Source organism: Propithecus coquereli, unplaced genomic scaffold (genome assembly GCF_000956105.1).
Source record: "Propithecus coquereli isolate 6110/MARCELLA unplaced genomic scaffold, Pcoq_1.0 Scaffold1, whole genome shotgun sequence".
Taxonomy (NCBI): Eukaryota; Metazoa; Chordata; class Mammalia; order Primates; family Indriidae; genus Propithecus; species Propithecus coquereli.
In genome coordinates this window covers 27,847,989-27,863,231 of record NW_012133857.1, presented here as the reverse complement: position 1 = coordinate 27,863,231, position 15,243 = coordinate 27,847,989, and the positions used below count along the sequence as shown (strand labels likewise).

The 15,243-nt window shown below is 39.6% G+C and overlaps 1 protein-coding gene across 6 annotated transcripts in view; it reads left to right on the top strand.

The window, feature by feature from the left end:
- MAGI1 (membrane associated guanylate kinase, WW and PDZ domain containing 1) overlaps window positions 1–15,243 on the top strand; it is a 719,842-nt gene that overhangs the window by 690,587 nt on the left and 14,012 nt on the right. For 3 of the 6 annotated variants that reach the window (XM_012638256.1, XM_012638264.1, XM_012638271.1), the window contains 4 exons: window positions 331–422; window positions 1,866–2,058; window positions 4,462–4,755; window positions 7,730–7,930. In XM_012638256.1, coding sequence (XP_012493710.1) covers window positions 331–422; window positions 1,866–2,058; window positions 4,462–4,755; window positions 7,730–7,930 — 780 coding nt within the window. Of the gene's footprint in view, window positions 1–330; window positions 423–1,865; window positions 2,059–4,461; window positions 4,756–7,726; window positions 7,931–15,243 lie in introns of all 6 variants that reach the window. The other 3 variants (XM_012638234.1, XM_012638242.1, XM_012638250.1) reach the window with 2 other exon arrangements.

The following is a 15,243-nucleotide window of genomic DNA, read 5'->3' as shown; positions in this document are numbered from 1 at the left end:
AAAAAAAAAAAAAAAAAAAAGAATATTGAGTAGAGCAGTTAATGCCGACATCCACTTAGTTGGAGATAGTGGCTTGAGCTTGATTAGGAATTATCAAGCAGTGATTAGTCCTTTGAAGAACTTCAGGGCTCAGTGACTGTTCCCACTGTTTACTTTGACCCTGTATCATCCGTTATCTCACCCATCCAGATAATTGTGTCTTTGCCTGTGTTGGAAAGCTTTCATCCGCTCAAGCACCATCATTCTTGGTCCTGTAATTGTGTTCATATTAGGGATACGATTGCTTTTATCCGTGAAATAATCTTTCTCTACTTTCTCTCCTCTCTGCAGTTCCAGATTACCAGGAACAAGACATCTTCCTCTGGAGGAAAGAGACGGGATTTGGATTTAGGATTCTGGGAGGAAATGAACCAGGGGAACCTGTGAGTCTTTTGCCAGCATTTTTTCCTAAGACTTCAAAGCAAATTGGCAGCAGTGACAAATCACCAAGATTTGCGTCTAGCTAGATGCAACACTGACTCTCTCATCTTGAGCAGTGTGGATTTTCCATTGGATTTTGTGGAGCTCTCTTTGTCTTCAGGAAGAAGGGACTAGATTCTTTCTAAAAAGTTTGTGTTAGTGTTTGTGAAAAGTGGCAGGTGCAGCATCTGGAGACCCTCCCACTCCACTAGAAAAATAGAAAGCGAAACAGGAATAGTCATCAACTAATAAAACAATGGCCTGATCCTTCTGGCCGGTTCACCAATCTGCCAGCAGGTAGTGAGCTTGTGTGTTGAGTAGCTGGTGGGCAGAGAGTACTTCACAAGGTGTTGTAAGAGAGAAAATAGAGAAAGTGGGACCCCTTCTTTACAAAAGTAGAGAAAGAACCCTGAGCAAGGGTCAGGAGACATTTAACCTCCCTCAGCCTCAGTTTCCTTAGCTTTAGCATAAATTTAGTATAACATCACAAGTTCTGTTGAAAGGAGAAAAGTATTGTTAATTTCCTTGTGATAATAATAGGTATTATTCATTGAGTGCTTACTGTGTGCCAGGTGCTATGCTAAAAGGGCTTTTCACATACATTCTTTCATTTATCCATCAAACTCATGAAGTTACCATTAGTTTCCAAATCAGAAAATAAAAACACAGAAAGGTTAATTAACTTGCCCAAGATCACAGTGTTATTAAATTGAGGGGTGGCAAGGATCTGACTCCAGAGTCCATATTCTTAACCACTATTTTTTCAAAGTTTTTTGTAAATTATAAATGCCATATAAAGGTAATTGTAGCATTATTATCTGCTGAGAAGGCAAGATGGGCACAAATATTTTAGCTAACTTTCAACAAATGGTGACTATAATAACAAGATACTAAACAGAAAAACTGCTTGTAGGTGCTAAAAGATCTCAGAAATGGGGATATCAAATCAGACTTTGCTTAATCCATTCATTCGTTGAACAGTATTTATTGCATATTCCCTATTGTTAGTCATAGTGCTGGACCCTTAGAGAAAAGTAATATTAATGTTTTAATTAGCAGAGTTTTATGAAAGGAGGGTTTTTAGGAAGATAGGAAAGAAGAACAGATTTTACAAAATAGAGGAGCAATGTGACTTATTTTTGCAGAGAAGAAAAAGAAAGAGTGAATCATCAGTAGGCTACAGAGAAACATCAAGGAACCAAGCAAGAAATAGGTATTCTTTCCACCACTTGAGAATTGTTGCAGCACCTAGCACAATGTTATACACAGTGGGTGCTCAATAAATGTTTGTGGTGTGCATCCAAACTTTAATGAATGAATGGAACTGTTCCTGGAGATGGTTTACTATTTGGTGCAATAGTAAACTAAGAGGGCAATGTTTTATCCATCATCCGATTACTCAACAGATTTATATCGGTCACATTGTACCACTGGGTGCTGCTGATACGGACGGCCGCCTGAGGTCTGGAGATGAATTAATCTGTGTGGATGGGACACCAGTTATTGGAAAATCACACCAGCTTGTGGTCCAGCTTATGCAACAAGCTGCCAAGCAAGGCCATGTCAATCTCACAGTGCGGCGTAAAGTGGTTTTTGCGGGTATGTTCTTCATTCATTCCTTTAGACAGTGCATTGTCACTTTATTCACAGAAAAGGCCTCCTTCCTGTGTCTGCCTCCTCAAGCATCTATTTTAGCAAATGTTTGCAAATGTGATCAAGCTCAGAATTTCCAGATGGCTTGCTCCTCTCAAACCCTGCAAAACTACTGTCATTCTAAAGTACTTTAATGTTCTATTTGCATATGTTCAGCAAAGGCTTCTAGAAGAAGGCTAGTTGAATATATATTACCTTCCTCCCATCCCCTTGCAAACCAGAATTTAGCCATCCTCTTCGTTTGGTGATAATCCTTAACAAAAAAGATCATTATAAAAGTCAGAAGAGTTGTAGCTTCATATTAAGAGAACAAAAAATAGGTTTGGGCTGCAAAATAAGCCCATAAAAGTTAGTGGTATCTTACTCTGTTGCTGACTATCATAGGTTTTAAACCAAGTTGGGGTTTTTTTGTTTTTTGGGTTTTTTTGCTTTCTACAAGAAAGTTGTAAGAGCTGGCCATTTCTCAGTCATTTTTGATTCCATCCTCCTGCCTGCAAACTTGAAATTTTAGTTCTCAAAATACTACATATCCTTTTGGGCTCAGCTCAGATATAACCTTCTTTCCTTGGAAATTCCCTTCTTGCTCCCACTGCCTTCAGATTTTAGCATTCCCTCCTTGCCATTCTTGTGACTCATGGTTTACTTCTATATCAGAATCTGCCATTTTGAGTAGCTCCTTGTGTGAGCGTCTGCCCTTCCTATTTTCTTACCAGCTTGTGGAAAGCACACACCTTGATTTTTCATCTTTGTATGCAGCCCCTGCCTTGAAATTAAGACAGAACCCAGAATGCAGAAGCAGCAGATTAAGTGTTTTAGCAACTGTATTACTGAAGGAATGTGACACGAAATACTATAAATTCTCCATAGCATTAATATTAGCAAAACAAATACCTATCAGATAAAATTAATTGGTACCTTGTTAAAAAAAAAAACTAATATAACCCATTTAAAATGGTATATAATTAATTATAAAATTAAGATGTTAAATTCTAGTGCAGCCATGGAAAACAGTGTTAATCAGCCATAGATTATGTCCCTGGAGCTCATTTATGGCCTCAAAATCCTTCTTAACGTAGTATTCCATGCAGCTAAAAGCAATCAACTATGGTAGAATTGGTTTTTGAAATGAGACAAAAAGTATTTGACTTCCCTGGCCCAGACAGAAATAGTAAAGCAAGGTGATTTTTAAAAATGTTTCAGGTTTATTTTTAAAATCTTAAATATTTTGAGTTTTTAGCTCTATGTAAAAGGCATGTGAAGTCTATGAAGAGTTGTTATGCTAAATGAAATAAGCTATTACAGTAACGAAAGGACAGATATTATACAATTCCACTTATATGAGGTACCTAGGATACTCAAATTCATAGACACAGAATGTAGAATGGTTGTTCCCAGGGGCTAGGAGGAGGGGGAAATGAGGAGTTAATGTTTAATGAATATAGAGTTTCAGTTTGGGAAGATGATGATGATGGTTGTACAACAATGTTAAGGTATTTAATGTTTCTCAACGGTATACTTAAAAATTTGTTATGCATATTTTTCCACAACAACAACAACAAAAAAAACTATGAAAAGAGAAGCTTTTCTAAAACTTGGACATGACACATTTTGATTTTGGCATGGCTGGTCCCACCTACTGTGTTGGCTATTCAGGACTACTTTATGCTGTTGCCTGACAAAGCAATCAAACTGCAATGGTGACTAACTTCAGAAGGAGGCTAATGCATCCAGTTCTGCAAGCAGAGTAGATATTGACATCTGGAAGCTCATACGAGAAAGCTGTGCATACCTCTTCCAGGTGTCACAAATCCCACATATGGTGGCTAGCCTTAATGGTACAGTCCCCTTACAGTCTCTTGCCTGATGGCGAGAGCAAAAGCTGAGCAGAAATGTGACTCAAAGGTAATGACAGGGTCGATGTGCAGCTAAGGTTGTATCTGTGAAGCAAAGATGTTGGTCCTCACTGGTGCTTCCACTACTTTTTCCTTTGTGCAACAGGGACGTATTTCATAGCGGGCTGATCTAGCCACAAACTGGAATCTGAGCGTGGATGTCGATAAACAGTATGCTAGAAATGATAACACGCTTTGGGAGTCCTATTTGGTGTGTAGATGGAATCACGTTTGTGCCTACTGAATGGCTAGTATGTGTCAAAGCAAGAAACGCTGTTTTCAATCCCTGATTCCCTCAATGTTTTCAGCCCCTATTATCTGTGAGGCCAGGTGCTGTCTCCCCTGGGTTCATCTTTTGATTTCTTGCAGGTGGTGACGTTGGGGGAGCCCCAGAGGGGAGGCGGGGCGCGTTTTTCCACGCAGTCCGGAGACTGAGGCATGCATCTCTCTGTTACAGTGCCCAAAACGGAGAACGAGGTGCCCTCGCCGGCTTCCTCTCACCACAGCAGCACCCAGCCCGCGTCGCTGACGGAGGAGAAGCGCACCCCGCAGGGCAGCCAGAACTCGCTGAACACGGTGAGCTCGGGCAGCGGCAGCACCAGCGGCATCGGCAGCGGCGGCGGCGGGGGCAGCGGCGTGGTGAGCACCGTGGTGCAGCCCTACGACGTGGAGATCCGGCGCGGGGAGAACGAGGGCTTCGGCTTCGTCATCGTGTCCTCGGTGAGCAGGCCCGAAGCAGGCACGACCTTTGGTGAGTGCTGGACGCGATTCTTCCCAGGGTTGCCTGCTCCATGGGGGCAGGTAAAAGATGGCCCAAGTCCCAGTAACAGAAGTGTCTCGCTTGGGGTAATTCAAGTCTTATTTGGGGATGGAGTTTATCTGGTAGCTCTTCCATTCTGAAGGTTGGGAGTGTTGTTTTTTTTTTAAAAAAGCCCTTTCGGCTTCCATCCGGAACGTGTGATACGTACACACAGCTTCAAGCTTACATGAGATTTGTGTGAAATGGAAGCCCCTTGACAGTAATTTTTGCTGGAGAAAGCCTTTTGAAGGGTCCTGAGTAGGATATCATTAATAGCAATGATCTCAGAAAGTCTTAAGGGTTTTTAAAAGAAGCATACTGTGGACAAAATGCCCCAGGAAACGTAGTGGTATCAGGAATAAAAATACCACATGAGACGCTCTTCCCACCTCATCTGTGTTCTTTCTCTATCACCGTCAGAAATTGTTTTTGAAATTTTAACTTTAAATATTTTTACTATTGGTTGATTAAGAATCTGGTTAAAAATCTGAGTTAAGAGTCGTTTGATTTTCCTGTCTCATCCAGATGTCAGGGGTTTCAGCAAAATACCAAGAAACACATTGTCACCCTCTCGGAAGGTTAACTCTCTGCTGGGTGCACTAGCAAAGACAGGTGGCAACCCAGATGATTCCAGGAACTAGTCATCTGTGAATCAGTTTCCCATTAGAATGGATTGTAGACTACACTCCAAAAAGGACCCACCTTCCTGATTCGATAAAAAGTCGTTTGTCTCCCAAGCATCTTTGTTACTTACACCGGAAAGTGATGGGAGACTGGGAAGGGCAGTGCAGGCTTTTCCTTTGCCTCAGCTCTGTCCCCAAAGGACTTATTCACATGGAGTCTGATGCCCAGGAGTCTAGGTCACACTCTGGCAAGGATCGGCAAGGTGCTACAGCCCTTTAGCATTCTGATCCAGTAGAACTCACTTGGCTTCCATTTAGTCTTGGAATGTTGCTTCCTGCTAAAGCTGTCTCTCCCCACTAAGTTTTAGGTTCCGTAGGGGACAGTGACTCAGCCAGGTCTCTGCATGTGTGGCTGCAGTAACAATCACCCATTACTAACAGTGCTTTTGTCAGCTACATTCATAAAGTTATCACGGCATGTCATGGATGGATAACCTGACATCAAGGCAAGGTTTTTTGTTTTTCATTCCATTTCAATTTTGTTTTTTCATTAATTCTGGATACTTTTCTGCTTAATATAAAAATGAAGAGAAAGGAAGAGGGAGAAAAATTCTAAGTTATTTTCTTCAGAGCTACACTTTGTCCCCATGCATCCTGTGATGTTCTCAGCTATTTCAGAATTGTCAGTTTCGGCTTTCTAGAAAGAAATAGCAAATATGTCAAGTGGCTGGCTATGTGTTATATAATGAATATTGTATTCACACTCACAATTTGGTCTTTGATTGTTTTTCTTTGGCTCTTACAATGGACAAATTAAACTTTCCCTAATACTTTGCATGAGACTTCTGAGCTATGCAGAGCTTTCCTTATACCTGCTGTTTGATCCTCTGTCATGCAAGTCACCCTTGGAAATGAGCTAAACTTAATCAAAACCTTGATTTTGACTATGGAAGCTTTCCACCACACCTGCCTGTTGGATTCCAATAGACTATTTACTTCCTTTTAAAAATTTCTTTGATCTTGATGTTACATCCTATGACACAAACTGAGGCAAATCTCCAGAAAGTCAAAGGAATTAAAGTGCATTTTCCCACTCATTTTACCCTCAAGGTCCAAATTATAATGGAAAAGCCTACTCAATTGGTTCCCTCAATGTCTTCCATGTTAATTTTGTCACCCTTTCCCAAAGGTGACTCAACTGCATAAATACCTTCATAATCTCCAGAAAGATAAATTCTCAGAATAGGCAACTATGCATAAGAAATTTTGAAACTCAATATGGGATTAACTAGAAACCTTATATTAGGCCTTAAAGCCAGTTTTCCACCTCTCTCTGGAAGTCGGCAGTGACATGGAGCACCTCAGTGTGCACAATAAACCTTCCTCTTCAAATGTACTTTTCCTGGTTTTTCATATCGTGGATGTGCAGTAACTGATGATGAGAAAAGAGACAATTAAAGGAAAAAGGTCAAGAGATGACTTGAACCTAGCTTCGTATCAGTGTCCTCAGCCTCAATAGGTAGTAGATTCTCATATTCCTTCGAGGGGATTTTCGTGAAGCAGGAGGAGGATTTCAGAGCTGATGAGCCAGGTCCTACCCTGAAAGCACATGAGATAGACTGATTGAACAAAGGTCCTAAAAGGAAAAAAAATGTTTCAAGGTTGGGTGGTCCCTTGGCTCATGTCTTATAATTATGCCCTTTTTCGAAAGCTTTCATCATCCGGGTAGAAGGCAGAAAGTCTAAGTGTTTGCTCGTTAGGTGTTTTCAGATTGAATCTTTGGTACTACCAGACTCTTATACCTCACTAGACACCCAGTGATTATTTTTCTAAATGGAGAAAGAACAAAACATTGGCAGAAGCTTAAGCAACAGCTGGCAAAAGTGAAGTGATATGAATACAGAATGAGGAAAAGCATTCATCCCAACTCTGAGTTTCACATTTGCAGTCCCTGAATAAGCCAACGGCGAGTTATTTTTGGGCTCTTGAGAATCTTTGAAGTTGCCAAATATCCCAAATTTTATAATAGATTTAAGGAGGGAAGCTGGGGTTTTCCCTTAATTTTGAGTCAGCAAGGGACTGCAGCAGTGAACTCTAGTTTCAGGGCAGTAGCTCCTTATACAGATACCCCGAATATTGCCAATGTTTTGACCATCAGCCCAGAGCTCTCCTTTAATAACATTTGCTTAATGCTTTAATTAATTAACACTTAACCTTCTCTTTCCCTTTTCAACCCTTTTTCTCCTCCCTTCACTATATTCTCACGTAACTTTAAAAAAAATTAAAACTCAATATCAAAGCAGGCAATGCATGTGTGGCTATGCCTCACAAAATAGGTCGGATTATTGAGGGGAGCCCTGCTGACCGCTGTGGCAAGCTGAAAGTAGGAGACCGGATCTTGGCGGTAAATGGATGTTCCATCACCAACAAATCTCATTCAGACATTGTCAACCTAATCAAGGAAGCGGGAAACACAGTTACCCTCCGCATCATTCCTGGGGATGGTAAAGTATACCTATTATCTCTCTCTTTCTCTCTCTCTCTCTTTTTCTCTCTCTCATTAGTGTTCATGTAATTGAATAGTGTTGACTTAGAGGCAGCTTAATCCATCCCTAACTGAACATACCCTTTAAATAAATGTGACCATTGTTACTAAACTGTACCTCACCCTCTTATTTAATTAATCCTCTAGCCCTGTGATCCTGTCTCACTGCATATATAAAAGTTTCAGAAAATCTTCAAATGCCCCCAATTTATTTTGGTTTTGGTGTCCTTGTCTTCAAAACTCTAGAATAGTTTTAATACAGGTGGTAAAGATCCCCTAATGTTTTATCTGGAAATCATTAATGATGTTTTTACACAGTTACTGAAATTTAACTGTATAATATGGTGACATTACAAAACCTCTATCATGGCAATACTAAGCCAATACTATGGGTTTTTTCCCCCAGAATAAGTGAATGTATCAAAGATTGATTTTGATTTAGTAGGAGAATCGAAGGGTTTATGCCTACTTGATTTGTCCCTAATTTTTGGATGTGGATAAAGAAAGAATTAAATCTCTGTATTTTTGATAGGTTATATGTGCATTAAATTAGGCCTATCCTTGTTTGATTGGTTAAACTTAAATCTTTGGTTCTTATATATAAGTGGTGATTCTGCTCCTCAGGGAACATTTGACATTGTCTGTGTTGAGTGCTGGTAGCACCTAGTGGGTAGAGGTCAGGGATGCTTCTGAGCATCCTACAATAGTACACAAAACAGTTCCCCACAATAAAAAGTTACCCAGCACAAAACATCAATATTCATTTTGTCAGTCATATTTAATAAAAATGAAGTTGAGACACTAATGTCAGTATGTATAGATTCTTTAGAGAATTAAGTCCTGACTATTCACTTCATCCTAAGCTGACTTTACCCTTGGGAGGCAAGTGATACTTGTTCCAAAACGTTTTAGATGTCTTTTTTCATTCTTGCTATCCATGTTATAAAATACATGTTCTAAAAGTCAGTGAGTATTTCTCAAGAGAAAATGTGGTGTATAAAGACAGCGTGATAAAAATTCTGTCACAGATCTGTAAAATAAGCAAATTAGAGATTTTGTCTGAAAGTTATTCACCAAATGAACATTTTATATATTGCTAGAAGGTGAGCCTTATAATTCAAGATTTAAGTGGTGTATCAGTGCCTTATTGAAAAGGTAAATGCAAAACCAAACAATATTTGAAAATTGTTGATTCCCAGATTACTTTCTCTGTACCAAAAATATCCCGTACCAAATGTGGAGGAAAAAATTAGCTCCTTGAATAGTGGTCTACTTCAGCCTCCTTCAAATGCATGGTTAGTAATTTACCATCTGGTCTAGAGTCCATTCCACCAATTCGCCACTCCGGAAAGCTATTACAATTTAGGAAAGTGGTCACAAGATGATAGAACATAGGTTCCTAATGGAAAGGATGAAGGAAGCCAGAAACTAAAGTGAGAAGTGATTGAGAGAGCCAAATGTGGTACAGGCATACCTCGTGTTATTGAGCTTTGCTTTATTACACTTCACAGATACTACGTTTTATACAAATTGAAGGTTTGTGGCAGCCCTGTGTCGGGCAAGTCTATAGGAGCCATTTTCCCAGCAGCATGTGCTCACTCTGTGTCACATTTTGGTGATTCTCCCAATATTTCAAACTTTTGTTACTGTATCTGTTATGGTGATTTATGAACAGTGATCTTTGATACTCACATTGTCATTGTTTTGGGGTACCATGAGGCACGGCCATATAAAATAACAAACTTAATTGATAAATGCGATGTGTGTTCTGACTGTTCCACCAGTCAGCTGTTCCCTCATCTCTGCGGGCCTCCCTGTTCCCCAAGATGCACCAAAATTAAAATTAGGCCAATTAATAACCCTACAATGGCCTCTAAGTGATCACGTAAAAGGAATAGTCATATGTCTCGCACTTTAAATCAAAAGCTAGAAATGATGAAACTTAGTGAGGAAGGCATATTGAAAGATGAAATAGGCTGAAAGCTTGGCTTCTTGCACCAAACAGTTAGCCAAGTTGTGAGTGCAAAGGAAAAGTTCTTGAAGGAAATTAGAAGTGCTACTCCAGTGAACACACAAATGATAAGAAAGTGAAACAGGCTTACCGCTGATAAGGGAAAGTTTGAGCGGTCTGGATGGAAGACCAAACCAGCCACGACATTCCTTTAAGCCAAAGCCTATTCCAGAGCAAGACCCTCTCTTCAATTGTATGAAGGCTGAGAAAGGTGAGGAAGCTGCAGGAGATCAATTGGACGCTAGCAGAGGTTGGTTCATGAGGTTTAAAGAAAGAATCTGTCTCCATAATGTAATAGTGCAAGATGAAGCATCACATACAAATGTAAAGGCTGCGGCAAGTTATCTTGAAGATATAGTTAGGATCATTGATGAAGGTGGCCGTACTAAATAACAGATTTTCAATGTAGATGAAACAGCATTCTGGCTGGGTGCAGTGGCTCACGCCTGTAATCTTAGCACTCTGGGAGGCCAAGGCGGGAGGATCACTTGAGATCAGGAGTTCAAGACCACCCCGAGCAAGAGCGAGACCCTGTCTCTACTAAATATGAAAAAATTAGCCGGGTGTGGTGGTGCACACCTGTACTCCCAGCTACTCGGGAGCCTGAGGCAGGAGGATGGCTTGAGCCCAGGAGTTTGAGGTTGTGGTAAGGTAGGCTGATGCCATGGCACTCTAGCCCAGGCAAAAGAGTGAGACTCTGTCTCCAAAAAAAAAAAAAAGAGTCTTCTATTAGAAGAAGATGCTATCTAGGATTTTCATAGCTAGAGAGGAGAAGTCAATACCCAGCTTCAAAGCCTCATAGGCAGGGTGACTCTCTTGTTAGCAAATAATGCAGCTCATGATTTAAGTCGAACTCAGTGCTCATTACTATTCTGAAAATCCTTGGGCCTTTAAGAATCATGCTAAATCTACTCTGTGTTCTACAAGTGGAACAACAAAGCCTGGATGACAGCACATCGTTTCACAGCATGGTGTACTAAGTATCTTAAGCCCACTGTTGACACCTGCTCAGAAAAAAGAATTTCTTTCAAAATATTATAGCTCATTGACAATGTACCTGGTCACCCAAGAGCTCTGATGATGGAGATGTATAAGGAGATGAGTGATGTTTTCATGCCCACTAACATAATATCCATTCTGCAGCCCATGGATCAAGGAATGATTTTGACTTTTAAGTCTTACTATTTAAGAAATACATTTCGTAGGGAGATAGCTGCCATAGATAGTGATTTTTCCTCTAATGGATCTGGGTAAAGTTAATTGAAAACTTACGGAAAGGATTCACCATTCTAAATGCCATTAAGAACATTCATGATTCATGGGAGGAGGTCAAAATATCAACATTAAGGAATTTGGAATAAGTTGATCCCAGCCCTCACAGTGAGGGATTCAAGACTTCAGTGGAGGAAGTAACTGCAAATGTGGTATAAATAGCAAGAGAACCATTAATAGAATCAGAAGTGGAGCCCCAAGATGTGAGTGAATGGTTGCAATCTCATGGTAAAACTTGAACACATGAGGAGTTACTTCTTATCGATGAGCAAAGAAAGTGGTTTCTTGGGATGGAATCTACTCCTGGTGAAGATGCTGTGAACACTGTTGAAATGACAACAAAGGATTTAGAATATTCCGTAAACATAGTTGATAAAGCAGCAGTCAGATTTGAGAGAATTGACTCCAGCTTTGAAAGAAGTTCCTATTGTGAATAAAATGCTGTCAAACAGCGCTTCATGCTACGGAGAAATCTTTCATGAAAGGAAGAGTCAACTGGTGTATTTCGTTGTCGTCTTATTTTAAGAAATCACCATAGCCACCCCAACCTTTAGCAGCCGTCAACATCAGGGCAAGACCCTTTACCAGCAAAAAGATTACAACTGGCTGAAGGCTCAGATGATTATTACCATTTTTTAAGCAATAAGGTATTTTTTAATTAAGTTATATACATTTTTTAGACATAATGCCATTGCACACTTAATAAACTACAGTATAGTGTAAACATAACTTTTATATATACTGGAAAATCAAAAAATTTGCATGAGTCACTTGTGTGTTATTCACTTTATTGTGGTGGTCTGGAACTGAACCTACAATATCTCAAAGGTATGCGAGCGTATGAATTTAGACTTGTTTTTCTACGTGCCATGAAGAGATTCCAAAAAAACTAATCCCAAAGAACTGGACACAGGAATTGACTTGCTGGGTTTATAATTGGTAAGTCTTCAGGTGGGAATGAGAATATCCAAAAAAGGAAGGAAGGATAGAAAGTACTCCTTGTGGGAAGGGCTTAGAAAAAGAGTTTGAAATCAGGAAAGACATAAATATGTAGAAGAGACTTAAACTATTGAAGTGCTCACAGTAGGTGTTGACTTAATTTAATAAAGTGCAATGGAAAATATTTTTTAAAAAACTTAACATGAAAAAATATAATGCAAGGTGGATTATTCAATAATAATTGGTAATAAAAAGGCAAATTAAAAATGTCAATACTTAGAAAATATAAAATTCAAATAGCCATCTCATTTGCTACCTTGGTTAGAAAAAAACAGACATAACATTGGTACAATTTAGTTAAGGATTGATATTTTTTTAAGGCAGCACATGTTCTACCGAGGATGTGATTTCATTCAAGATATTTCAGGAATTCAGTGCTATGATAATAATAAGCTCTTCACCAGTGACTTTGTCAGTGTGAGAGGCCAGGTAAAGGGAATCAAGTCTGGCAGAGGGTGAACGTGTGATGCTCCTGTTTTATAAGGGGATTAAAAATTGCCGTCTTAGAAGTTGAAGCAGGGGAGTTAGATTTCTGGAAAGATGCTGGAGAGACCCAGGAGGATTTTGCGAACACCTGGAAAACAGAGTGACCGTTATAATTTGTTAGGAGAAAACCATGCTGGATCCACTTCCTCATTGTGAAAGTGTGTTGGGCATGGTTCAATTTAGGGCAAAAGAGAGGTACTCTTTCCCTGTTAGGGACCTCTGGTCTCCTTCACTCTAATATTTACTTCCTCAGGTAGCCAAAGAAAATTTGTTTCATGATATCTTCAAGGGAGGCTGAAGTTCTTAACTCAGAGTGGTTACTGAGCCCTTACAAGTCCATCCTGTCTGGGGCACTGTTCTCAGAAGCCCTAGGAGGCACTTTGAGAATATGCTGTCATCTGGCAGTGCTTGGGATCCTCTCTGAACCTGCTTCCCCATCTAGCTCATGCTGCCTAATTCTTTCTTCTTGTCATCAGTCGCCTCATTCTCTTCTCCAGTTGCACGTACCTCTGTCCTTAGTTTCCCTCACTCTGCTCCGCCCATTTCTCTCTCATCTCTCTAACAAAAGCTCCAAAACATGACTCCCCTTTCCTTGGCATTATTGTGTGGCTAAAAGGTCTGCTTTCTCAGTTCTTGGTCAGGCCAAGGTCAGGGGAGTCCTCACCCTCTGCTTTTTGAGTATCTTTGGACCAGGGTGGAAGGTGGGGCGAGGGCAGAACCTTTTCTCCTATGAGATACGGACAAGGTATAAATAAATGCATCATGGCATCACAGAAAGGCCCAGAGAACAGCTGAACATACGGAACGTGAACTTGAAATTTGAGAAGTCAAACCACATTTGTATTATATGGATTCAAATGCCCCATTGAGTGGGAGTGAGACTTGAATCAGAGCAGAACCGCACTGAGCCAGACTAACATGGAACCATCAGCCTGAATCAAGTTCAAGAGAATGGAAATATTTATGAGCTTAAAAATATATTATTTGAGTTACAGTCTTAAATTTGTACTTCAGGTCACTCCGATTCAAAGAATTTGCTTACATAGGAGGTAGAGCCTGGCAACACAGATATTGCTGTTTCCTTGGCAAAGGCATAGAATAGTAAAAATGCTTCCAAAACTCTTCAAATATTTATGGGATTCAATCTCTCCAACGCTGCCCTTAGATACTTATTACATATGTGTTTATGCATTAAAATATTTATGAAAGGAATGAGCGCATCCTTTGTTGATTTGCTTGGCTTTTCAATGTGGATTCCTTAAGGGAGGCTAAGGATATTAACATGGGGGAACAAGGTTAGAATTGTAATCACTTGTCACGGAGATAGGTTGAAACCCAAGATGGAAGCTCCTGTCAGAAGAGCAGGTGCTGTGATTTAGAACAGCCCCCAGCAGTGTCTTGAGAACTAAGGTATGCTTTCCCTGATTTGCGATTGCTATGGAGAGTGTAGTAATATCCATTTCCATTCCTCTGGGAGAGCGAAAGTAGGTGTAAACACTGTTTAATAAAGGGTAGAGAGTGCTTTCTGGAATTTGTCATGAAAATATCCAATCTGTCCGTCTGCCTTGCAGTTTCAAAAGTCAAATACATGGACACCTCCTTATAAACTGCTGCTGGAGGGCAGAGGGACTCATATTCTTGTTTCAGACCCTTTTTTATTTTTTCTGTTAGTATTATAAGGGGCAAATTTTGCTTCAGGATAAAGCTATAAATTTTTGATAATGAGCTTCATCTCTGTATTTTAAAAAGCCAGAGCATTTCAACAGATACAATCTTGGTTTAATTCCAAATGAAGACTTAAAAGTCTTTGAAAACAGGTATAACATTCTTGATATTATAAAATCATCCTGGAAATCTAGGGTATGCTAAAAATTATTTTGGTGCACTGAAGATGGCCCATGAAATCTAGCAGGCAAAGCAGGTTATTTTGTATTTTAATTAATCTACGCTACTGCTTACTGAAGTTAGTGGTATTTATTTGTGCAGTAAAATAAAAATGTTTCTCATTTGCAAGGAATGTACCAACTAAATATGATTTCTTTGATACTGACACATAATTTCCACAGAAACAGAATAAAACTAAATGTTAACTGTCAGGTGGGCCCTGGGTTTTATCCCAGCAATTCTGCTTGCTCCCTGAGTGACCTTGGACATGTTACTTAACATTTTCTATGCCTCAGTTTCTCCATCTATAAACTGGGAGCAATAGCACCTAATTTTGTTGAGTGGTAAGAATCAAATGAAATAATACATGTGGTAATGATCTTAGGACAGTGCTTGGCACATTGTAAATGATCATTAAATGGTGGTGGTTCGTAAAAGAGGAAAAACAAGGGATGAAAATTCAGCAAGCTCAAATAGACATTTGCATGTTAAACATTAATTTTTAAAATGCTTAAAGTTAAGCTTCAACCCAAAGAAAAGTTCATATAAATATAAATGGAAAAATAGCCAATAAAGGATAGGAGGAAAATTAATAGAGGAATTCTATATGTGTGTTGAGT